At 43.7% G+C, this 26,600-nt stretch overlaps 1 protein-coding gene across 1 annotated transcript; it reads right to left on the bottom strand.

Moving 5' to 3' along the window:
- Positions 1 to 17,225: 17,225 nt before the first annotated feature.
- LOC115532451 (RAD52 motif-containing protein 1-like) lies at positions 17,226 to 20,548 on the bottom strand. Its single transcript, XM_030342238.1, has 5 exons — positions 20,426 to 20,548; positions 20,150 to 20,329; positions 19,645 to 19,758; positions 19,153 to 19,360; positions 17,226 to 17,233 (listed from the first exon to the last, which is right to left on the bottom strand). Exons 1-5 carry the CDS (start codon positions 20,522 to 20,524, stop codon positions 17,226 to 17,228), a joined length of 609 nt encoding a protein of 202 aa, XP_030198098.1. The 5' UTR covers positions 20,525 to 20,548.
- Positions 20,549 to 26,600: the final 6,052 nt, after the last annotated feature.

The raw sequence follows: 26,600 nt of genomic DNA, 5'->3' as shown, positions 1-26,600 counted from the left end.
GGTTGGATCCCTATTGTTTTTGTAAGGATTTTTATTAGGGGTCCAAGCCAACAGGTTGGATCCCTATTGTTTTTGTAAGGATTTTTATTAGGGGTCCAAGCCAACAGGTTGGATCCCTATTGTTTTTGTAAGGATTTTTATTATTCTTCACGCCTTGAAAGTGGAACCACAGCCCAAACCGTAAATGGTGCACACGCGCCAATTGCATGACTACATCCAGAATCGGCACCGCTACTCAGATAACAAAATCCAGACACGCCGGCCACTAGGTGGCGCTATACCAAGGAATACGCGTTTGTGGCTATAACTCCCACACCGAACCTCCCAGAGTCCAAAAACTTGTACACTCAGATGCACTGGAGTCTGCTGCATCTTTTGGCATAGGCCACGCCCATTTGCGTCTAGGAATATTTTTTGCTAAATCGCGAAAACCGCAAAACTGTTTTTTCGCTACTCCTTCCACATTTCTCGACCAATCAACACCAAACTTTGCACACGACATCTTCAGACGCACACGCAAAGAATGCACGAAACACTTTTTTGATGCGACCTTTGACGACGAAACGGTAGCGTTTTGAATATTGGTTTATTAGTTAAATTAGACGTGGAATATCAAAAATCCAAAGAAATCCAAAATTAGACATCGGGTCGAGTCCAAATTTTACACACATGTTGGTGTTAACCTTAACGTCGTTCGATAAAAAATTCGGAAAAATTCGCCATTAGGGGGCGCAATAAACGAGGAAATTGTATATCGTCTGCAAAATTTCGCCGCGAAAACGCTACACTGACTTCTCGCTACTCCTACCACAGTCAAATCCTTTGTATCCACAGGTTCAGGGTAGCGTTTTGAACACATGCTTCGCGTTGTGCCGGCGAAACGCACATTTCTTGTCGCGTTGTGCCGGCGAAATGCACACTTCTTGGACCCCTGCATAACTGCTTGCAGTTCTAGTTAGGGGTCCAAGCCAACAGGTTGGATCCCTATTGTTTTTGTAAGGATTTTTATTATACTTCCCATCTAGAAGTGGTACCACAGCCCAAACCGTAAATGGTGCACACGCGCCAATTGCATCACTAGATCCAGGTCCGTGAACACTACGCAGACGACAAAATCCAGACATGCCGGCCACTAGGTGGCGCTATACCAAGGAATATGCGTTTTGGGCTATAACTCCCACACCGAACCTCCCAGAGTCCAAAAACTTGTACACACAGATGCACTGGAGTCTGCTGCATCTTTTAGCTTAGGCCACGCCCATTTGCGTCTAGAATTTTTTTTCGCAAAATTGCGAAAACCGCAAAACAGTTTTTTCCCTACTCCTCCCACATTTCTTGACCAATCGACACCAAACTTTGCACACGACATCTTCAGACGCACACGCAAAGAATGCACGAAACACTTTTTTGATGCGACCTTTGACGACGAAACGGTAGCGTTTTGAATATTGGTTTATTAGCTAAATTAGACGTGGAATATCAAAAATCCAAAGAAATCCAAAATTAGACATCGGATCGAGTCCAAATTTTACACACATGTTGGTGTTAACCTTAACGTCGTTCGATAAAAAAATCGGAAAAATTCGCCATTAGGGGGCGCAATAAACGAGGAAATTGTATATCGTCTGCAAAATTTCGCCGCGAAAACGCTACACTGACTTCTCGCTACTCCTACCACAGTCAAATCCATTGTATCCACAGGTTCAGGGTAGCGTTTTCAACACATGCTTCGCGTTGTGCCGGCGAAACGCACATTTCTTGTCGCGTTGTGCCGGCGAAATGCACACTTCTTGGACCCCTGCATAACTGCTTGCAGTTCTAGTTAGGGGTCCAAGCCAACAGGTTGGATCCCTATTGTTTTTGTAAGGATTTTTCTTATTATTCCAGCAGCTAAAAGTGGTACTACAGCCCAAACCGTAAATGGTGCACGCACGCCAATTACATGACTAGATCCAGGTCCGTGAGGTGACGGCAGACGACAAAAACCAGACACGCCGGCCACTAGGTGGCGCTATACCAAGGAATACGCGTTTGGGGCTATAACTCCCACACCGAAACTCCCACATTAAAAAACTTGTACACACAGATGCACTGGAGTCTGCTGCATCTTTTGGCCTAGGCCACGCCCATTTGCGTCTAGAATTTTTTTTCGCAAAATCGCGAAAACCGTAAAACTGTTTTTTCGCTACTCCTCCCACATTTCTCGCCCGATCAACACCAAACTTTGCACACAACATCGTCAGACGCACACGCAAAGAATGCATGAAACACTTTTTTGATCCGTCCTTCGACGACGAAACGGTAGCGTTTTGAATATTGGTTTATTAGCTAAATTAGACGTGGAATATCAAAAATCCAAAGAAATCCAAAATTAGACATCGGATCGAGTCCACATTTTACACACATGTTGGTGCTAACCTTAATGTCGTTCGATAAAAATTTCGGAAAATTTCGCCATTAGGGGGCGCAATAAACGAGGAAATTGTATATCTTCTACAAAATTTCGCCGCGAAAACGCTACACTGACTTCTCGCTACTCCTACCACAGTCAAATCCTTTGTATCCACAGGTTCAGGGTAGCGTTTTGAACACATGCTTCGCTTTGTGCCGGCGAAACGCACATTTCTTGTCGCGTTGTGCCGGCGAAATGCACACTTCTTGGACCCCTGCATAACTGCTTGCAGTTCTAGTTAGGGGTCCAAGCCAACAGGTTGGATCCCTATTGTTTTTGTAAGGATTATTCCTATTATTCTTACCTCCCTAAAAGTGGTACTACAGCCCAAACCGTAAATGGTGCCGACACGCCAATTGCATGACTAGATCCAGATCTCTTCGGACTACGCAGACGACAAAATCCAGACACGCCGGTCCCTAGGTGGCGCTATACCAAGGAATACGCGTTTGGGGCTATAACTCCCACACCGAACCTCTCAGAGTCCAAAAACTTGTACACACAGATGCACTGGAGTCTGCTGCATCTTTTGGCCTATGCCACGCCCATTTGCGTCTAGGAATATTTTTCGCAAAATCGCGAAAACCGCAAAACTGTTTTTTCCCTACTCCTCCCACATTTCTTGACCAATCGACACCAAACTTTGCACACGACATCTTAAGACGCACACGCAAAGAATGCATGGAACACTTTTTTGATCCGACCCTCGACGACGAAACGGTAGCGTTTTGAATATTGGTTAATTAGCTAAATTAGACGTGGAATATCAAAAATCCAAAGAAATCCAAAATTAGACATCGGATCGAGTCCAAATTTTACACACATGTTGGTGCTAACATTTATGTCGTTCGATAAAAAAATCGGAAAATTTCGCCATTAGGGGGCGCAATAAACGAGGAAATTGTATATCTTCTACACAATTTCGCCGCGAAAACGCCACACTGACTTCTCACTACTCCTACCACAGTCAAATCCTTTGTATCCACAGGTTCAGGGTAGCGTTTTGAACACATGCTTCGCGTTGTGCCGGCGAAACGCACATTTCTTGTCGCGTTGTGCCGGCGAAATGCACACTTCTTGGACCCCTGCATAACTGCTTGCAGTTCTAGTTATTCTTCCCCCCGTACTTGTGGGACTACAGACCAAACCGTAAATGCTGCACACGCGCCAATTGCATGACTAGATCCAGGTACGGCACCGCTACTCAGATAACCAAATCCAGACACGCCGGCCACTAGGTGGCGCTATACCAGGGAATACGCGTTTGAGGCTATAACTCCCACACCGAACCTCCCACATTCAAAACCTTGTACACACAGATTCACTGGAGTCTGCTGCATCTTTTGGCATAGGCCACGCCCATTTGCGTCTATAATTTTTTTTCGCAAAATCGCAAAAACCGCAAAACAGTTTTTTCCCTACTCTTCCCACATTTCTTGACCAATCGACACCAAACTTTGCACACGATATCTTCAGACGCACACGCAAAGAATGCACGAAACACTTTTTTGATCCGTCCTTCGACGACGAAACGGTAGCGTTTTGAATATTGGTTTATTAGCTAAATTAGACGTGGAAAATCCAAAATCCAAAAAAATCCAAAATTACACATCGGATCGACTCCAAGTTTTACACACATGTTGGTGCTAACCTTAATGTCGTACGATAAAAATTTCGGAAAATTTCGCCATTAGGGGGCGCCATAAACGAGGAAATTGTATATCTTCTACAAAATTTTGCCTCGAAAACGCTACACTGACTTCTCGCTACTCCTACCACAGTCAAATCCTTTGTATCCACAGGTTCAGGGTAGCGTTTTGAACACATGCTTCGCGTTGTGCCGGCGAAATGCACATTTCTTGTCGCGTTGTGCCGGCGAAATGCACACTTCTTGGACCCCTGCATAACTGCTTGCAGTTCTAGTTCCTATTATTATTATTAGGGGTCCAAGCCAACAGGTTGGATCCCTATTGTTTTTGTAAGGATTTTTCTTATTATTATTCCTGCGCTAAATGTGGTACCACAGCCCAAACCGTAAATGGTGCCGACACGCCAATTGCATGACTTGATCCAGGTCCGGCACCGCTACTCAGATAACAAAATACAGACACGCCGGCCACTAGGTGGCGCTATACCAAGGAAAGACGCGTTTGGGGCTATAACTCCCACACCGAACCTCCCACATTTAAAACCTTGTACACACATATTCACTGGAGTCTGCTGCATCTTTTGGCCTAGGCCACGCCCATTTGCGTCTAGAATTTTTTTTCGCAAAATCGCGAAAACCGCAAAACTGTTTTTTCCCTACTCCTCCCACATTTCTTGACCAATCGACACCAAACTTTGCGCACGACATCTTCTGACGCACACGCAAAGAATGCATGAAACACTTTTTTGATCCGTCCTTCGATAACGAAACAGTATTGTTTTGAATATTGGTTTATTAGCTAAATTAGACGTGGAATATCAAAAATCCAAAGAAATCCAAAATTAGACATCGGATCGAGTCCACATTTTACACACATGTTGGTGCTAACCTTAATGTCGGTCGATAAAAATTTCGGAAAATTTCGCCATTAGGGGGCGCAATAAACGAGGAAATTGTATATCTTCTACAAAATTTTGCCGCGAAAACGCTACACTGACTCCTGCTACTCCTACCACAGTCAAATCCTTTGTATCCACAGCTTCAGGGTAGCGTTTTGAACACATGCTTCGCGTTTTGCCGGCGAAACGCACATTTCTTGTCGCGTTGTGCCGGCGAAATGCACACTTCTTGGACCCCTGCATAACTGCTTGCAGTTCTAGTTATACTTCCCCCCGTACTTGTGGGACTACAGCCCAAACCGTAAATGGTGCACACGCGCCAATTACATGACTAGAACTAGGTCCGGCACCGCTACTCAGATTACCAAATCCAGACACGCCGGCCACTAGGTGGCGCTATACCAAGGAAAGACGCGTTTGGGGCTATAACTCCCACACCGAACCTCCCACAGTCAAAAACTTGTACGCACATATTCACTGGAGTCTGCTGGATCTTTTGGCATAGGCCACGCCCATTTCCGTCTATAATTTTTTTTCGCAAAATCGCGAAAACCGCAAAACTGTTTTTTCCCTACTCCTTCCACATTTCTCGCCCGATCAACACCAAACTTTGCACACGACATCTTCAGACGCACATGCAAAGAATGCATGAAACACTTTTTTGATGCGACCTTTGACGACGAAACGGTAGCGTTTTGAATATTGGTTTATTAGCTAAATTAGACGTGGAATATGAAAAATCCAAAGAAATCCAAAATTAGACATCGGATCGAGTCCAAATTTGACCCACATGTTGGTGTTAACCTTAATGTCGTTCGATAAAAAATTCGGACAAATTCGCCTTTAGGGGGCGCAATAAACGAGGAAATTGTATATCTTCTACAAAATTTCGCCGCGAAAACGCTACACTGACTTCTCGCTACTCCTACCACAGTCAAATCCTTTGTATCCACAGGTTCAGGGTAGCGTTTTGAACACATGCTTCGCGTTGTGCCGGCGAAACGCACATTTCTTGTCGCGTTGTGCCGGCGAAATGCACACTTCTTGGACCCCTGCATAACTGCTTGCAGTTCTAGTTATTCTTACCTCCCTCAAAGTGGGACCACAGCCCAAACCGTAAATGGTGCCGACACGCGAATTGCATGACTAGATCCAGATCTCTTCGGACTACGCAGACGACAAAATCCAGACACGCCGGTCACTAGGTGGCGCTATAACAAGGGAAAACGCGTTTGGGGCTATAACTCCCACACCGAACCTACCACAGTCAAAAACTTGTTCCCACATATTCACTGGAGTCTGCTGCATCTTTTGGCATAGGCCACGCCCATTTGCGTCTAGAATTTTTTATCGCAAAATCGCGAAAACCGTAAAACTGTTTTTTCGCTACTCCTCCCACATTTCTCGCCCGATCAACACCAAACTTTGCACACGACACCTTCAGACGCACTCGCAAAGAATGCATGAGACACTTTTTAGATGCGACCTTTGACGATGAAACGGTAGCGTTTTGAATATTGGTTTGTTAGCTAAATTAGACGTGGAAAATCAAAAATCCAAAGAAATCCAAAATTAGACATCGGATCGAGTCCAAACTTTACACACATGTTGGTGCTAACCTTATCGGCGTTCGATAAAAAATTCGGAAAATTACGCCCTCAGGGGGCGCAATAAACGAGGAAATTGTATATCTTCTAATTGGCCAAAGGAATGTTCTTAAAACTCAAGGGAAACCGTCAAGGGGCAACCCCGAGTCTATATAGAAAATATGGCCAAGAATTATTAATGTGGGCGGGAGTTATTTGGCAAAGGAAAATTGTCCTTGGAAAATTTCGCCACAGGGCGGCGCCAAAAAACCACCACATTGTCTATCTCCTATTTGGCCAATGTTCTGAAAACGCGTTTTAGGCTATAACTCCCACACCGAAGCTCCCACAGTCAAAACCTTTGTATCCACAGGTTCAGGGTAGCGTTTTGAACACATGCTTCGCGTTGTGCCGGCGAAACGCACATTTCTTGTCGCGTTGTGCCGGCGAAATGCACACTTCTTGGACCCCTGCATAACTGCTTGCAGTTCTAGTTATTAGGGGTCCAAGCCAACAGGTTGGATCCCTATTGTTTTTGTAAGGATTTTTAGGGGTCCAAGCCAACAGGTTGGATCCCTATTGTTTTTGTAAGGATTTTTAGGGGTCCAAGCCAACAGGTTGGATCCCTATTGTTTTTGTAAGGATTTTTAGGGGTCCAAGCCAACAGGTTGGATCCCTATTGTTTTTGTAAGGATTTTTTTTATTATTATTATTCCCCCCTAGAAGTGGGCCCACAGCCCAAACCGTAAATGGTGACGACACGCCAATTGCATGACTAGATCCAGGTCCCTGAGTTCTAGGCAGACGACAAAATCCAGACACGCCGGCCACTAGGTGGCGCTATACCAAGGAAAGACGCGTTTGGGGCTATAACTCCCACACCGAACCTCCCACAGTCAAAAACTTGTACGCACATATTCAGTGGAGTCTGCTGCATCTTTTGGCATAGGCCACGCCCATTTGCGTCTAGAATTTTTTTTCGCAAAATCGCGAAAACCGCAAAACTGTTTTTTCCCTACTCCTCCCACATTTCTTGACCAATCGACACCAAACTTTGCACATGACATCTTCAGACACACACCCAAAGAATGCATGAAACACTTTTTTGATCCGACCTTCGACGACGAAACGGTAGCGTTTTGAATATTGGTTTATTAGCTAAATTAGACGTGGAATGGCAAAAATCCAAAGAAATCCAAAATGAGACATCGGATCGAGTCCAAATTTTACACACATGTTGGTGCTAACCTTAATGTCGTTCGATAAAAATTTCGGAAAATTTCGCCATTAGGGGGCGCAATAAACGAGGAAATTGTATATCTTGTAATTGGCCAAAGGAATGTTCTTCAAACTCAAGGGAAACCATCAAGGGGCAAACCCGAGTCTATATAGAAAATATGGCCTAGAATTATTAATGTGGGCGGGAGTTATTTGGCAAAGGAAAATTGTCCTTGGAAAATTTCGCCACAGGGCGGCGCCAAAAAACGACGACATTGTCTATCTCCTATTTGGCCAATGTTCTGAAAACGCGTTTTAGGCTATAACTCCCACACCGAAGCTCCCACAGTCAAAACCTTCATATCCACAGGTTCAGGGTAGCGTTTTGAACACATGCTTCACGTTGTGCCGGCGAAACGCACATTTCTTGTCGCGTTGTGCCGGCGAAGTGCACACTTCTTGGACCCCTGCATAACTGCTTGCAGTTCTAGTTAGGGGTCCAAGCCAACAGGTTGGATCCCTATTGTTTTTGTAAGGATTTTTTTTATTATTATTCCCGCGCTAAAAGTGGGCCCACAGCCCAAACCGTAAATGGTGCCGACACGCCAATTGCATGACTTGATCCAGGTCCGGCACCGCTACTCAGATAACAAAATCCAGACACGCCGGCCACTAGGTGGCGCTATACCAAGAAAAGACGCGTTTGGGGCTATAACTCCCACACCGAACCTCCCACATTCAAAACCTTGTACACACATATTCACTGGAGTCTGCTGCATCTTTTGGCATAGGCCACGCCCATTTGCGTCTGCAATTTTTTTTCGCAAAATCGCTAAAAACCCCAAAACTGTTTTTTCCCTACTCCTCCCACATTTCTTGACCAATCGACACGAAACATTGCACACGACATCTTCAAACGCACACGCAAAGAAAGCACGAAACACTTTTTTGATCCGTCCTTCGATAACGAAACGGTAGCGTTTTGAATATTGGTTTATTAGCTAAATTAGACGTGGAATATCAAAAATCCAAAGAAATCCAAAATTAGACATCGGATCGAGTCCAAATTTGACACACATGTTGGTGTTAACCTTAATGTCGTTCGATAAAAAATTCGGACAAATTCGCCATTAGGGGGCGCAATAAACGAGGAAATTGTATATCTTCTACAAAATTTCGCCGCGAAAACGCTACACTGACTTCTCGCTACTCCTACCACAGTCAAATCCTTTGTATCCACAGGTTCAGGGTAGCGTTTTGAACACATGCTTCGCGTTGTGCCGGCGAAACGCACATTTCTTGTCGCGTTGTGCCGGCGAAATGCACACTTCTTGGACCCCTGCATAACTGCTTGCAGTTCTAGTTATTATACTTCCCGCGGTGAAAGTGGAACCACAGCCCAAACCGTAAATGGTGCACACGCGCCAATTGCATGACTAGATCCAGAATCGGCACCGCTACTCAGATAACAAAATCCAGACACGCCGGCCACTAGGTGGCGCTATACCAAGGAATACGCGTTTGCGGCTATAACTCCCACACCGAACCTCCCAGAGTCCAAAAACTTGTACACACAGATGCACTGGAGTCTGCTGCATCTTTTGGCCTAGGCCACGCCCATTTGCGTCTAGGAATATTTTTCGCTAAATCGCGAAAACCGCAAAACTGTTTTTTCGCTACTCCTCCCACATTTCTTGACCAATCGACACCAAACTTTGCACACGACATCTTCAGACGCACACGCAAAGAATGCACGAAACACTTTTTTGATGCGACCTTTGACGACGAAACGGTAGCGTTTTGAATATTGGTTTATTAGCTAAATTAGACGTGGAATATCAAAAATCCAAAGAAATCCAAAATTAGACATCGGATCGAGTCCAAATTTTACACACATGTTGGTGCTAACATTTATGTCGTTCGATAAAAAAATCGGAAAATTTCGCCATTAGGGGGCGCAATAAACAAGGAAATTGTATATCTTCTACAAAATTTCGCCGCGAATACGCTACACAGACTTCTCGCTACTCCTACCACAGTCAAATCCTTTGTATCCACAGGTTCAGGGTAGCGTTTTGAACACATGCTTCGCGTTGTGCCGGCGAAACGCACATTTCTTGTCGCGTTGTGCCGGCGAAATGCACACTTCTTGGACCCCTGCATAACTGCTTGCAGTTCTAGTTCTTATTATTATTCCTGCGCTAAATGTGGTACCACAGCCCAAACCGTAAATGGTGCCGACACGCCAATTGCATGACTTGATCCAGGTCCGGCACCGCTACTCAGATAACAAAATCCAGACACGCCGGCCACTAGGTGGCGCTATACCAAGGAAAGACGCGTTTGGGGCTATAACTCCCACACCGAACCTCCCACATTCAAAACCTTGTACACACATATTCACTGGAGTCTGCTGCATCTTTTGGCATAGGCCACGCCCATTTGCGTCTAGAATTTTTTTCGCAAAATCGCGAAAACCGCAAAACTGTTTTTTCCCTACTCCTCCCACATTTCTTGACCAATCGACACCAAACTTTGCACACGACATCTTCAGACGCACACGCAAAGAATGCACGAAACACTTTTTTGATGCGACCTTTGACGACGAAACGGTAGCGTTTTGAATATTGGTTTATTAGCTAAATTAGACGTGGAATATCAAAAATCCAAAGAAATCCAAAATTAGACATCGGATCGAGTCCAAATTTTACACACATGTTGGTGTTAACCTTAACGTTGTTCGATAAAAAATTCGGAAAAATTCGTCATTAGGAGGCGCAATAAACGAGGAGATTGTATATCGTCTACAAAATTTTGCCGCGAAAACGCTACACTGACTTCTCGCTACTCCTACCACAGTCAAATCCTTTGTATCCACAGGTTCAGGGTAGCGTTTTGAACACATGCTTCGCGTTGTGCCGGCGAAACGCACATTTCTTGTCGCGTTGTGCCGGCGAAATGCACACTTCTTGGACCCCTGCATAACTGCTTGCAGTTCTAGTTAGGGGTCCAAGCCAACAGGTTGGATCCCTATTGTTTTTGTAAGGATTTTTAGGGGTCCAAGCCAACAGGTTGGATCCCTATTGTTTTTGTAAGGATTTTTCTTCCTATTATTATTATACTTACCCCCCTAAAAGTGGTACCACAGCCCAAACCGTAAATGGTGCACACACGCCAATTACATGACTAGATCCAGATCTCTTCGGACTACGCAGACGACAAAATCCAGACACGCCGGTCACTAGGTGGCGCTATACCAAGGAATACGCGTTTGGGGCTATAACTCCCACACCGAACCTCCCACATTCAAAACCTTGTACACACAGCTTCACTGGAGTCTGCTGCATCTTTTGGCATAGGCCACGCCCATTTGCGTCTATAATTTTTTTTCGCAAAATCACGAAAACCGCAAAACTGTTTTTTCCCTTCTCCTCCCACATTTCTTGACCAATCGACACAAAACTTTGCACACGACATCTTCAGACGCACACGCAAAGAATGCATGAAACACTTTTTTGATGCGACCTTTGACGACGAAACGGTATCGTTTTTAATATTTGTTTATTAGCTAAATTAGACGTGAAAAATCCAAAATCCAAAAAAAACCAAAATTACACATCGGATCGAGTCCAAATTTAACACACATGTTAGCGCCACCCTTAACGACGTTCGAATAAAAATTCGGAAAATTACGCCATTAGGGGGCGCTATAAACGAGGAAATTGTATATCTTCTAATTGGCCAAAGGAATGTTCTTCAAACTCAAGGGAAACCATCAAGGGGCAAACCCGAGTCTATATAGAAAATATGACCAAGAATTATTAATGTGGGCGGGAGTTATTTGGCAAAGGATAATTCTCTTTGGAAAATTTCTCCACAGGGCGGCGCCAAAAAACGACGACAATGTCTATCTCCTATTTGGCCATGGAATGTTCTGAAAACGCGTTTTAGGCTATAACTCCCACACCGAAGCTCCCACAGTCAAAACCTTTATATCCACATGTTGTTCACGGTAGCGTTTTGAATACTTGCTTCGCGTTGTGCCGGCGAAATGCACATTTCTTGTCGCGTTGTGCCGGCGAAATGCACACTTCTTGGACCCCTGCATAACTGCCCATTTGTTGCCCATTTGTTTTTTCCCTACTCCTCCCACATTTCTTGACCAATCGACACCAAACTTTGCACACGACATCTTCATACGCACACGCAAAGAATGCATGAAAACACTTTTTTGATCCGTCCTTCGATAACGAAACGGTAGCGTTTTGAATATTGGTTTATGAGCTAAATTAGACGTGGAATATCAAAAATCCAAAGAAATCCAAAATTAGACAGTCCACATTTTACACACATGTTGGTGCTAACCTTACTGTCGTTCGATAAAAATTTCGGAAAATTTCGCCATTAGGGGGCGCAATAAACGAGGAAATTGTATATCTTCTAATTGGCCAAAGGAATGTTCTTCAAACTCAAGGGAAACCATCAAGGGGCAAACCCGAGTCTATGTAGAAAATATGGCCAAGAATTATTAATGTGGGCGGGAGTTATTTGGCAAAGGAAAATTGTCTTTGGAAAATTTCGCCACAGGGCGGCGCCAAAAAAAACGACGACATTGTCTATCTCCCATTTGGCCAATGTTCTGAAAACGCGTTTTAGGCTATAACTCCCACACCGAAGCTCCCATAGTCAAAACCTTTATATCCACATGTTGTTCACGGTAGCGTTTTGAATACTTGCTTCTCGTTGTGCCGGCGAAATGCACATTTCTTGTCGCGTTGTGCCGGCGAAATGCACACTTCTTGGACCCCTGCATAACTGCTTGCAGTTCTAGTTCTTATTATTATTCCTGCGCTAAATGTGGTACCACAGCCCAAACCGTAAATGGTGCCGACACGCCAATTGCATGACTTGATCCAGGTCCGGCACCGCTACTCAGATAACAAAATCCAGACACGCCGGCCACTAGGTGGCGCTATACCAAGGAAAGACGCGTTTGGGGCTATAACTCCCACACCGAACCTCCCACATTCAAAACCTTGTACACACATATTCACTGGAGTCTGCTGCATCTTTTGGCATAGGCCACGCCCATTTGCGTCTAGAATTTTTTTTCGCAAAATCGCGAAAACCGCAAAACTGTTTTTTCCCTACTCCTCCCACATTTCTTGACCAATCGACACCAAACTTTGCACACGACATCTTCAGACGCACACGCAAAGAATGCATCAAACACTTTTTTGATCCGTCCTTCGATAACGAAACGGTAGCGTTTTGAATATTGGTTTATTAGCTAAATTAGACGTGGAATATCAAAAATCCAAAGAAATCCAAAATTAGACATCGGATCGAGTCCACATTTTACACACATGTTGGTGCTAACCTTAATGTCGTTCGATAAAAATTTCGGAAAATTTCGCCATTAGGGGGCGCAATAAATGAGGAAATTGTATATCTTCTACAAAATTTCGCAGCGAAATCGCTACACTGACTTCTCGCTACTCCTACCACAGTCAAATCCTTTGTATCCACAGGTTCAGGGTAGCGTTTTGAACACATGCCTCGCTTTGTGCCGGCGAAACGCACATTTCTTGTCGCGTTGTGCCGGCGAAATGCACACTTCTTGGACCCCTGCATAACTGCTTGCAGTTCTAGTTATTATTATTATTATACTACCTCCCCGTGAAAATGGAACCACAGCCCAAACCGTAAATGGTGCACACGCGCCAATTGCATGACTAGAACCAGGTACGGCACCGCTACTCAGATAACCAAATTCAGACACGCCGGCCTCTAGGTGGCGCTATACCAAGGAAAGATGCGTTTGGGGCTATAACTCCCACACCGAACCTCCCAAAGTCAAAAACTTGTACGCACATATTCACTGGAGTCTGCTGCATCTTTTGGCATAGGCCACGCCCATTTGCGTCTATAATTTTTTTTCGCAAAATCGCGAAAACAGCAAAACAGTTTTTTCCCTACTCCTCCCACATTTCTTGACCAATCGACACCAAACTTTGCACACGGCATCTTCAGACGCACACGCAAAGAAAGCTCGAACACTTTTTTGATCCGACCCTCGACGACGAAACGGTAGCGTTTTGAACATTGGTTTATTAGCTACGTTTTACGCCGAAACGCAAAAATTCAAAAAATACCAAAATTAGACATCGGATCAAGCCCAAATTTTAGACACATGTCGGTGTTACCCTTAATGGCGTTCAATAAAAAAAACGGAATTTTTCGCCATTAGGGGGCGCAATAAACGAGGAAATTGTATATCTTCTAATTGGCCAGAGGAATGTTCTTCAAACTATAAGGGAACCATCAAGGGGCAAACCCGAGTCTATATAGAAAATATGGCCAAGAATTATTAATGTGGGCGGGAGTTATTTGGCAAAGGAAAATTGTCTTTGGAAAATGTCGCCACAGGGCGGCGCCAAAAAACGACGACATTGTCTATCTCCTATTTGGCCAATGGAATGTTCTGAAAACGAGTTTTAGGCTATAACTCCCACACCGAAGCTCCCACAGTCAAAACCTTTATATCCACAGGTTCAGGGTAGCGTTTTGAATACTTGCTTCGCGTTGTGCCGGCGAAATGCACATTTCTTGTCGCGTTGTGCCGGCGAAATGCACACTTCTTGGACCCCTGCATAACTGCTTGCAGTTCTAGTTATTATACTTCCTTCCGTAAAAGTTGGCCCACACCCCAAACCGTAAATGGTACCGACACGCGAATTGCATGACTAGATCCAGGTCTGTGATGTGTACGCAGACGACAAAATCCAGCCACGCCGGTCACTAGGTGGCGCTATACCAAGGAATACGCGTTTGCGGGTATAACTCCCACACCGAGCCTCCTACAGTCAAAAACTTGTACGCACATATTCACTGGAGTCTGCTGCATCTTTTGGCATAGGCCACGCCCATTTGCGTCTAGAATTTTTTATCGCAAAATCGCGAAAAACGCAAAACTGTTTTTTCCCTACTCCTCCCACATTTCTTGACCAATCGACACCAAACTTTGCACACGGCATCTTCAGACGCACACGCAAAGATGCATTGATCACTTTTTGGATCCGACCCTCGACGACAAAACGGTAGCGTTTTGAATATTGGTTTATGAGCTAAAATAGACGTGGAAAATTAAAAATCCAAAAAAATCCAAAATTAGACTTCGGATCGAGTCCAAATTGTACACACATGTTGGTGCTAACCTTAATGACGTTCGATAAAAATTTCGGAAAATTTCGCCATTAGGGGGCGCAATAAACGAGGAAATTGTATATCTTCTAATTGGCCAAAGGAATGTTCTTCAAACTCAAGGGAAACTATCAAGGGGCAAACCCGAGTCTATATAGAAAATATGTCCAACAATTATTAATATGGGCGGGAGTTATTTGGCAAAGGAAAATTGTCTTTGGAAAATTTCGCCACAGGGCGGCGCCAAAAAAAGACGACATTGTCTATCTCCTATTTGGCCAATGGAATGTTCTAAAAACGCGTTTTAGGCTATAACTCCCACACCGAAGCTCCCACAGTCAAAACCTTTATATCCACATGTTGTTCACGGTATGGTTTCGAATACTTGCTTCGCGTTGTGCCGGCGAAATGCACATTTCTTGTCGCGTTGTGCCGGCGAAATGCACACTTCTTGGACCCCTGCATAACTGCTTGCAGTTCTAGTTAATATTGTAACTATTATTATTATTAATAATAATAGTATAAATATGATCAATATTAGTATGTCAGCATTAACAGTAGTATTTCGTATCGCAGCAGTACTGTTCAGTACACAGTATTTCATTAGCAGGCATTACATTAGAAGGTTCTGATAGTGTACTGTAGCAGTATTAACAGTAGTATTTCATTAGCAGGTATTACAATTGCAGGTTCTGATAGTACTGTAGCAGTATTAACAGTAGTATTTCCACAGGCGGGGCAGAAGGTGGTGTTACTGTCAGAGACGTTTGGCGCCTTGCTGAACGTATCCGTCGCCTGGAGTTCAAACATCAGCAGCAGCTCACAGCCGCGCATCGACCGCCTCAACAGCGACCTCCACAGGCAGAAGACTGAACTACACCAGTGTGTATGTAATACAAACGCAACGTAACCCACCGACACACTAGACACTAGAGCCACATAGACACACACGTATAAACTACACAACACTTAACAGTTTGCCTAGCAACAATCAATAACACAACCAGACACCTGTGACGACAACAATATGGCCGACCACCGATACAAAGACTAATATGTCAAAATATCATTGTGTGTGTGTAGGTTCATTTGCTGAGTTCGTCCTCGTCCTCCTCCTCCGTCACCAAACTGACAAAGAGAATCAAAGTTCACCTGAAAGCCCTGAAGAAGAGTCTCCATCAACAAGTAGGAATAGGATCGATCTATCTCCATATATGTATGTTAATCACAGGCCTTGATCTATCTATCTATCTGTCTGTCTGTCTGTCTGTCTGTCTGTCTGTCTGTCTGTCTATCTGTCTGTCTGTCTGTCTGTCTGTCTGTCTGTCTGTCTGTCTAACTATCTATCTATCTATCTGTATATATGCATATATAGATAGTGTATTGAGAGAAGTTATGTTGGGGTTAGATAGTGGTTCTAGAGGAGTGCCTTGGGGTTAGATAGTGTTTCTAGGAGTGCCTTGGGGTTAGATAGTGGTTCTAGGAGTGCCTTGGGGTTAGATAGTGTTTCTAGGAGTGCCTTGGGGTTAGATAGTGTTTCTAGAGGAGTGCCTTGGGGTTAGATAGTGTTTCTAGAGGAGTGCCTTGGGGTTAGATAGTGTTTCTAGGAGTGCCTTGGGGTTAGATAGTGTTTCTTGACGCTGGGTCTTCTTCCATCAGGACCTCCTGAGATCCTCCCTGTTAGCCCACCTGGTCAGACTGGACCTGCTGGCCTCTTCCATCTCCCCCTGATCGGGTTAGGGAGACTCATCTCTAACCGGTCTCTAACCGGTCTCTAACTCATCTCTAACCGGTCTCTAACCGGTCTCTAACCGGTCTCTAACCGGTCTCTAACCGGTCTCTGACCCATCTCTCCCTGATCCTTCAAATGTCTTCATTGCCCGTAACATGTATATTATTACTAGAGTCATTACACACATTTGTTTTTTATTATTATGATGCAATAATCAGATTTTCTGTGGTTATATTTATATATTTAAAATACATTCATGTTGTTTTGTATTGAATACAAGAATCGTTCCTCTATGATCTGCTTTTGATACTTTAATAAAGTTGTAGTTTATTTAAATATCTTCCCTGTCGTTTATTTAAACTTATTCAAACCAATTCCTAAGGGACTTTAATAATAACTGTGCATATAAATAAATGTGAATAAGTGCTATAGCTGATTCACCTGCAAGACACTAAGTAACTCATTCACCTGCATGAAACACAATAACTCATTCACCTACAGGACACACAATAACTCATTCACCTGCTAGACACACAATAACTGATTCACCTACAGGACACACAATAACTCATTCACCTGCTAGACACACAATAACTCATTCACCTGCTAGACACACAATAACATATTCTTTGTGTGTTTATATGCGCACACACACACACACACACACACACACACACACACACACACACACACACACACACACACACACACACACACACACACACACACACACACACACACACACACACACACACACACACAGAGTTACATTTAGGGTGTGTACCGGGTTTGTACCAGGCGTGTACCAGGTATCCACCAGGTGTGTACAATTTGTACCAGGTGTGTACTATGTGTACCAGGTGTGTACTATGTGTACCAGGTGTGTACTATGTGTACCAGGTGTGTACTATGTGTACCAGGTGTATACTATGTGGACCAGCAGTCAGTTACACCAGCAGAACGTAAAGCCGATCATAAGTTTGGGTGTAAATTCCGCCTTAACACTACGCTCGACGTAGCTAGTGTCAAACTAAAGGTGTTCTAAATTTTGGTTGAACGTTACTAGTAGTGCATAAATAGTACCAGTGTCGCATTTAATGACGTTTAGATAATTTCAAGCCAATCATTGACAGGTAACAAAGTAAACAGGAAATACCGGCAAACTTCCACCTTATCCGAGTGAAGACGCGTTAGCACCCAAATGAGAGGGCAAACAAAACAGTTTCAGTCATTTATTCTCTAAAATTTGCTTGGACGGTATAGGCGTGAGGTTAAGATGATGGCGGATTTTATAATAAATAAATAAATATAATATTCCGCCCGGCAAAACCGAAATCGCGCACATAATTCAACATCATCATAATAAAGAAATGGATCGATACGGTCACGGACAATCCGTTCCCGGCGCAAACCGCGTTGAAACTCTTCTTCCCATTGCTCAAAACGAATAGCCATCTTTACCCTGCGTTAGTGTTGAAATCTTTTTACGTTTTTTTCTTTTAACGGTTCTTTATCGTTAGCATGGAAATTATACCAGCTAGAGGGGAGGTGTAAAAGATAAGTTATAACTTAGTGTTACGTTGAAACTATCTGCTTGGTGCAACTGCTATTTTTTTAGTAGAGTGTAAAGTCGAACGTTTGGGTGATTTACGTTCAACGTAGCCTAATGCCGCTTTTCCACTGCATGGTACCAGCTCGACACGACTCGACTCAGCTCGCATTTTTTGCGTTTCCACCGCGAAAACATGGTATCTGGTACCTGAAGTGGCTGCTTTTTCTAGTACCGCCTCGCTCTAGGTTCCAAGCGGCTGAGCCGATGCTAAAAGGTGACGTCGGCAGACGGCCGGCCACTGATTGGCCAGAGAGTGTGACGAAGTCACGAGAGCGACATGGCAACCATGCTGGTAACAGCCATAGCAGCGCCGCAGCCAACATATTCCACTTCTTCAACATGCCAGCTAATAATATGAACACGAATACCATCGCATCGATGTTCTCCATTGTTGTTATGTGGGTTCTGTCCATGTGTGGGTTACGTAGGTGTTGTTTGCGTCGCGTAGAAAAATACGTCACGGCCCTTTCACGCAGCCGACCCCGCCCACGTCCCGGAGGTACTATTTGCGGTGGAAAAGGACCCGCGCTGCTACCGTGTCGAGTCGTGTCGTGTCGTGTCGAGTCGAGCTACATGTGCGGTGGAAAAGCGGCATAAGTGGGACCTTACGTTCTGCTGGTGCAACCAGCTGCAGGTGTGTAACAGGTGTGTACAAGTTGTTTAATATGTGTGTACCAGGTGTGTACTATATGTGCACCAGGTGACTACTATATATAAGTGTGTACTATGTGTACAATGCGTGTACCAGGGGTGTACTATGTGTATCAGGTGTGTACCAGGTGTGTAATATGTAGGTGTGTACCAGACAGGGAGAAGGTCTCCTCTATGACGGCCACTTCTCTTGATGAAACGTTGTGTTGGGGAAACGACAGCTCCAGTAAACACCTGTAGCGCAGCGTCGTCTTGCTCCTCCCACTGACCTTCGGGCTCCTCCCACTTACCTCCTGGCTCCTCCCACTGGCCTCATGGCCCTGCCTCTCTTCCAGAGAATCAGAAGGCAACACTTTCAGCTGAAACCATGCAATTATTATTCATTTAAAGCGAGTTTACGGCGAGTAGGAAGGGTTTAGGGTGAGTGGGAGGGGTTTATGGCGAGAGGGAGGGGTTTAGGAGTGTAAATTGTACGATTCTTGTACCCAAAGAGAGTTTAGGGCTTGCCAGCATTTACGTTTTTTTAACACGTAGGTTTTAGGATGCGATTTTATTGATAACATTTAAATAACTATCGATCAGCATTGAGTACAGATATTACTCGGTTGTTTTTAGCTAACTAGCAATGAAAGCAAAATCGTACATTAATGATGCGTGTGGACCAGCCGTTGAAGCCCAGGCAGTGATTGGCCAGTTCCAGGCAGCGGGAGTGGTTGTCAAATTGGAGGAAGGGAGCCTGTCGGGTACTGAGTCTTACCTAAAACGTAACACAATTATATACACATGTGTGTCTACACATGACAATTCTCTGTACACACATTCATATAAGCAGCTGTATACACAAAGACTTAAATATACACACACACTTATAGATGCACACATTTTCACTTGTGGCATTTAGCAAACGTATTTATCCTAACGGTTCCAACACCTACGGCAGAGTTAACCATGCAAGAGAGAGAGAGAGAGAGAGAGAGAGAGAGAGAGAGAGAGAGAGAGAGAGAGAGAGATACAGAGTCAGACAGACAGACAGACAGACAGACAGACAGACAGACAGACAGACAGACAGACAGACAGACAGACAGACAGACAGTGAGCGAGAGATACCGAGAGAGAGGGAGAGACAGAGTGTGTAGAGGAGTGTGTACCTTGACAGGAGTGCTCTGGAACAGGAGGGTTCCATCAGTAGATCTCTGGGCCTGCAGGGCGTGTCTGGAGCAGTAGAACTTCACCAGCGAGTAGAAGCCAGGAGACACAGAGGGAGAGTTGGGGAGCACCTTGACCAGGAAGAGGGGTCCGAAGGAGGAGAACGCAGAGAACACCCTCTCCTAGAACCGTTATGGTTAGGGTAGTCAGGGTCAGGGTTAGAGTTAGGGTCAGGGGTCAACTCATAGATGTAGGGTTAGGGTTAGGGGTTAGCTCACATAGATGTAGGCGTGGCTGTAGCCGGCCTGGAGGTCCCATATGAAGAGAGCTTTGTTGCTTTCCGTCGGCGCTTTGAACTCTATAATGTCCACCTCCATCACCTACTCCTCCATCACCTACACCTGGAACCCACACACACGCATCTATATATTTATAGAAACATGTGTAGAAATATATATTTTACATACATAAAAACATCAATCTAAAGACTCTGTGATCTAAAGACTTTAAAGACTTTGTTTTAGCAGGAAGATATATCCACCACACACACACACACACCAATATATATATATATATATATATATATTACACATACATATACATACATACATACATACATACATACATACATACATACATACATACATACATACACATATATATATATATATATATATATATATATATATATACACATACATACATACATACACACACATATATATATATATATATATATATATATATATATATATATATACACATACATACATACATACATACACATATATATGTATATATATATATATATATATATATATATATACATAAATATAGACATAAATATAGACACATCTACATATATAGCATTCTTAAGAGATTCTATTGTATTTTCGTTTCGTTTCAACAGAATGCTCGGATGTCACTCAGAGGTAGACCAGAACCGCTCGGTGTAGCGAAGCCTGACCTCAGCGTTACGTTTCAACAGCGTGGTTAACAGTGAAACCGGTTAACCACTGGATCTCTAGTCCAGAGCAGAATCAGAATGTAGCGTAGCCTGTACTTTAAAGCGAACACTAGGGGTGGGAATCTCTTGGCACCTCACGATTCGATTCGATTCCGATTATGAGGTCAACGATTCGATTCTGAAGCGATTATCGATGCATCTCGATGCAACAACTTTTATGTACATTTCCATGCGTGATTTTCAAAAATATATGTATTATACATCTGGGTTTGCTACTCAGAGTTTGCTGATCACTTCCTACTTTTGTGATGATCATTAAAGACATCAACAGATTAATTCACTTATCTAATATTTCATAAGAGAAAGCTTTTGTCACAAATATGACTTTCTATGAACAATGAAATAATCAATGCAGCTTGCATTATAATACAATGTGGAAGCCTGCAAATAATAGGTTTCAGTTTTATTTTATTTCTAATCTTTCTTTTCTATGTCATTAAAGGAAAAGCTGCTCTTGAATTAGAAGGAGTTTTGTGTCTGGCTTTGAGTTTGCGGTCATGCTATGCGTAGGCTGATTCGCAATCGTGTCAAGACAAATCAAATTGGCCAATACACACTGAAGATAAATTCAATAATTTTAAAATTATTATTATTATTATTAAACAAACCAAAAATTACGATTATTAATTTATCTGCATCGAGACAGAGTCGTTCTAGCGAGAATCGCGATGCATTGGAGAATCGATTAGTCCCCCCCCCCCCCCTACTTATGGACATAGCAATCTACGCATGATAAAGAAACCTGTATGCATAGAAATATCTATAGAAAGACCTTAATGGAGCAAGGAGATATATCAACCACAAACGCATACATATATACATAGACATATGTATATTGTGCACTGTGTTGATATTTATAGTATGCATGTACATTTAAAATGAGATTAGAATGATTAAAGCTTACATCATTATGTGATGGATGTATTCATACAAATATTTGTTTAGTTTAAACCTTTTACCCATCTTTCTTAATGCCCGGTTACTTAAACTCTTAATGTATATGCTAATTAATTTCTCTTGTATTTTTGATATATTCAGGGTCACTGTTCTGATTGGAGGAACCCAGGACCAATCCGAAGATGATGATGACCCTCCACCATAGAAGCAGTAAACCTTCAGTGATGTGTGTGACTGTGAAGACTTCTGCTTCTCTTATATTTCATTTATTAACATTATAACAGTGGCAACATTTATAACTAAAATATATTTATTTGGTTTATTTATTGAATCTGATTTTACTTTCATATTGAATAAGATTGTATTAGTTAGTCGTTGGTGGTCCACAGGGGATGGTAGTAATATAATAGTACTAGTTAGTGGGAGCTAGTCATGGTTACATGGAGGATACAGGGGATGATAATACCATGGTAGGCTAGTACTAGTTAGTGGTAGTCAGTCATTGCATGGTTCATACAGGAGTTGGTACTAGTTAGTAGTAGTCCGTAGTGTTCATCGATGGTAAAGTTAAGAAAAAGTCTTACCTGAGAAGTAAAGTTTGTAGTCTAATTGATAGATAATATAAATATATTATATTTATAGATAGATATAAAGTGTATCGACATAACGCTCCGCTAGTTGGGTAAACAAAAGTTCCCGCGCCGATGACGTGCAACTAATGGCGTTACTAGGAAATAGGTTACATATATATCTATATATATATAATAACTTAAAATAGGACATTAATATAATAACACATATTTATCATATAAAACATTTGTTTCCTTGAGATATGTGATTGATTTTGATTCCATTCACTGAACTCCCTCCATCCCCTCCGATCCTCTATTATACATCAGAGGCTTCCCAGGCAATGCATTAGAAACTAATACAAACAGGACTCATTCAAAGGGTGAAGTAATGAAAGTGAAGAACCGCACGCTCTACCAGACTGAAAGGGAAAGTGAAAGCTGGCCGGCCTCAAAACATCAGGTCACCCATGTGACCTCCCTGACGTCAGCCAACGACATGAAGCAGAACGAATCACAAAACCTCAACCATCATGAACATAATGGATATTATTATCAGGCTACTACGCCTAATTCACATTGGAGGAATCAATATCATAATTACTCATTCTTTATTATCCTATGATTCCTAATCGGCTTCAACGTGATTCACAACACGCTCCGAAGCATTGTAAACTCTACAGGACGACCCTGCCCAGTCCCTGACCTACATATTAACAGCTGGTTACTTACACATGTTATTTATACATGTTAACGTATAAATGTAATGTCATACATGTTACACATGTACAACACGTCTATAACATGTTATACATGAATTATAAATGTTATTCTAAATATCCATTATAAATGTTGTGTCATGTTATAAATGTTATGTCATGTTAATGTTACGTGCCCCCACACACATTCATGCAGATGAAGATGCATCCTGCCTTCTGTGGGAACCCGGTGAGGATGGCTGGGGGTCACACCACAGCGGCCGGGTATGAAAAGCGGCCGGGGGTTCCCCGCCCTCACCTGTCTGTTCATCACCTGCCCCAGCACTCAGGCAGGCCACTACAGCGGCCCTCTGGGAGTATTTAAGAGAGGGACACGGAGCAGAAGAGACAAGCAGCAGGAGGTCTTCAGCTCACCCTGATCTACCTCACCCTGATCTACCTCACTCTCTACCTCACCCTGATCTACCTCACTCTGATCTACCTCACTCTGATCTACCTCACTCTCTACCTCACTCTGATCTACCTCACTCTGATCTAGCTCACCCTGATCTACCTCACCCTGATCTACCTCACTCTGATCTACCTCACTCTGATCTACCTCACTCTGATCTACCTCACTCTGATCTACCTCACCCTGATCTACCTCACTCTGATCTACCTCACCCTGATCTACCTCACTCTCTACCTCACTCTGATCTACCTCACTCTGATCTACCTCACTCTGATCTACCTCACTCTGATCTACCTCACTCTGATCTACCTCACCCTGATCTATCTCACCCTGATCTACCTCACTTTGATCTATCTCACCCTGATCTATCTCACTCTCTACCTCAGCACATTGTTTCTTGCATGATGATGATGATGATGATGATGATGACGATGACGATGATGACGTCATCGGTGAGGGCGGAGCCCTTGTGCTCTTGGCTGAAGAAGGAAAGCACGCACTCTGAGAGCATGTTCCACATGTGGAGCAACCGAAGCATGAGCACCCTGAAGACCCTGGTAACACATACACACCTGACACACAGTATACGCACGCGCACACACACACACACACACACACACACACACACACACACACACACACACACACACACACACACACCTGACACACATACACACACACACACACACACCTGACACACATACACACACACACACGCACAGATGCACATCTAGGTTTCTCTCTCTTTGCATCATATGTCCCTCACTATCTCTCTCTCTCTCTCTCTCTCTCTCTCTCTCTCTCTCTCTCTCTCTCTCTCTCTTATCTCTCTCTCCCCCCCCCCCTCTCTCTCTCTCTCTCTCTCTCTCTCTCTCTCTCTCTCTCTCTCTCTCTCTCTCTCTCTCTCTCTCTCTCGCTCTCTCTCTCTCTATCGCTCTCTCTCTCTCTCTCTCTCTCTCTCTCTCTCTCTCTCTCTCTCTCTCTCTCTCTCTCTCTCTCTCTCTCTCTCTCTCTCTCTCTCTCTCTCTCTCTCTCTCTCTCTCTCTCTCCCTCTCTCTCTCTCTCTCTCTCTCTCTCTCTCTCTCTCTCTCTCTCTCTCTCTCTCTCTCTCTCTCTCTCTCTCTCTCTCTCTCTCTCTCTCTCTCTCTCTCTCTCTCTCTCTCTCTCTCTCTCCAGGGTAACAGTACATCAGGCCTGGAGGTCTCTCTCCCATTGTTCCCACAGCGGCAGTACGACCAGGCCGGCCACCTCACGGTACGTCACGTATTATCTTCAATATTATTATTAATATTGTAACTATTATTATTATTAATAATAATAGTATAAATATGATCAATATTAGTATGTCAGCATTAACAGTAGTATTTCGTATCGCAGCAGTACTGTTCAGTACACAGTATTTCATTAGCAGGCATTACATTAGAAGGTTCTGATAGTGTACTGTAGCAGTATTAACAGTAGTATTTCATTAGCAGGTATTACAATAGCAGGTTCTGATAGTACTGTAGCAGTATTAACAGTAGTATTTCCACAGGCGGGGCAGAAGGTGGTGTTACTGTCAGAGACGTTTGGCGCCTTGCTGAACGTATCCGTCGCCTGGAGTTCAAACATCAGCAGCAGCTCACAGCCGCGCATCGACCGCCTCAACAGCGACCTCCACAGGCAGAAGACTGAACTACACCAGTGTGTATGTAATACAAACGCAACGTAACTCACCGACACACTAGAAACTAGAGCCACATAGACACACACGTATAAACTACACAACACTTAACAGTTTGCCTAGCAACAATCAATAACACAACCAGACAGTTGTGACGACAACAATATGGCCGACCACTGATACAGAGACTAATATGTCAAAATATCATTGTGTGTGTGTAGGTTAATTTGCTGAGTTCGTCCTCGTCCTCCTCCTCCGTCACCAAACTAACAAAGAGAATCAAAGTTCACCTGAAAGCCCTGAAGAAGAGTCTCCATCAACAAGTAGGAATAGGATCGATCTATCTCTATATGTATGGCCGGTTAGATAGTGTTTCTAGGAGTGTCTTGGGGTTAGATAGTGTTTCTAGGAGTGTCTTGGGGTTATATAGTGTTTCTAGGAGTATCTTGGGGTTAGATAGTGTTTCTAGAGGAGTGCCTTGGGGTTAGATAGTGTTTCTAGAGGAGTGCCTTGGGGTTAGATAGTGTTTCTAGGAGTGCCTTGGGGTTAGATAGTGTTTCTAGAGGAGTGCCTTGGGGTTAGATAGTGTTTCTAGGAGTGCCTTGGGGTTAGATAGTGTTTCTAGAGGAGTGCCTTGGGGTTAGATAGTGTTTCTAGGAGTGCCTTGGGGTTAGATAGTGTTTCTAGGAGTGCCTTGGGGTTAGATAGTGTTTCTAGGAGTGCCTTGGGATAGATAGTGTTTCTAGGAGTGCCTTGGGGTTAGATAGTGTTTCTAGGAGTGCCTTGGGGTTAGATAGTGTTTCTAGGAGTGCCTTGGGGTTAGATAGTGTTTCTTGACGCTGGGTCTTCTTCCATCAGGACCTCCTGAGATCCTCCCTGTTAGCCCACCTGGTCAGACTGGACCTGCTGGCCTCTTCCATCTCCCCCTGATCGGGTTAGGGAGGCTCATCTCTAACCGGTCTCTAACCGGTCTCTAACTCATCTCTAACCAGTCTCTAACCCATCTCTAACTCATCTCTAACCGGTCTCTAACTCATCTCTAACCGGTCTCTAACCGGTCTCTAACCCATCTTTAACCGGTCTCTAACTCATCTCTAACTCATCTCTAACCGGTCTCTAACTCATCT

This window comes from Gadus morhua, chromosome 2 (assembly GCF_902167405.1).
Source record: "Gadus morhua chromosome 2, gadMor3.0, whole genome shotgun sequence".
Classification (NCBI taxonomy): domain Eukaryota; kingdom Metazoa; phylum Chordata; class Actinopteri; order Gadiformes; family Gadidae; genus Gadus; species Gadus morhua.
Note: the sequence above shows the minus strand (reverse complement) of the source record. Positions and strands in the feature narration are given on the sequence as shown.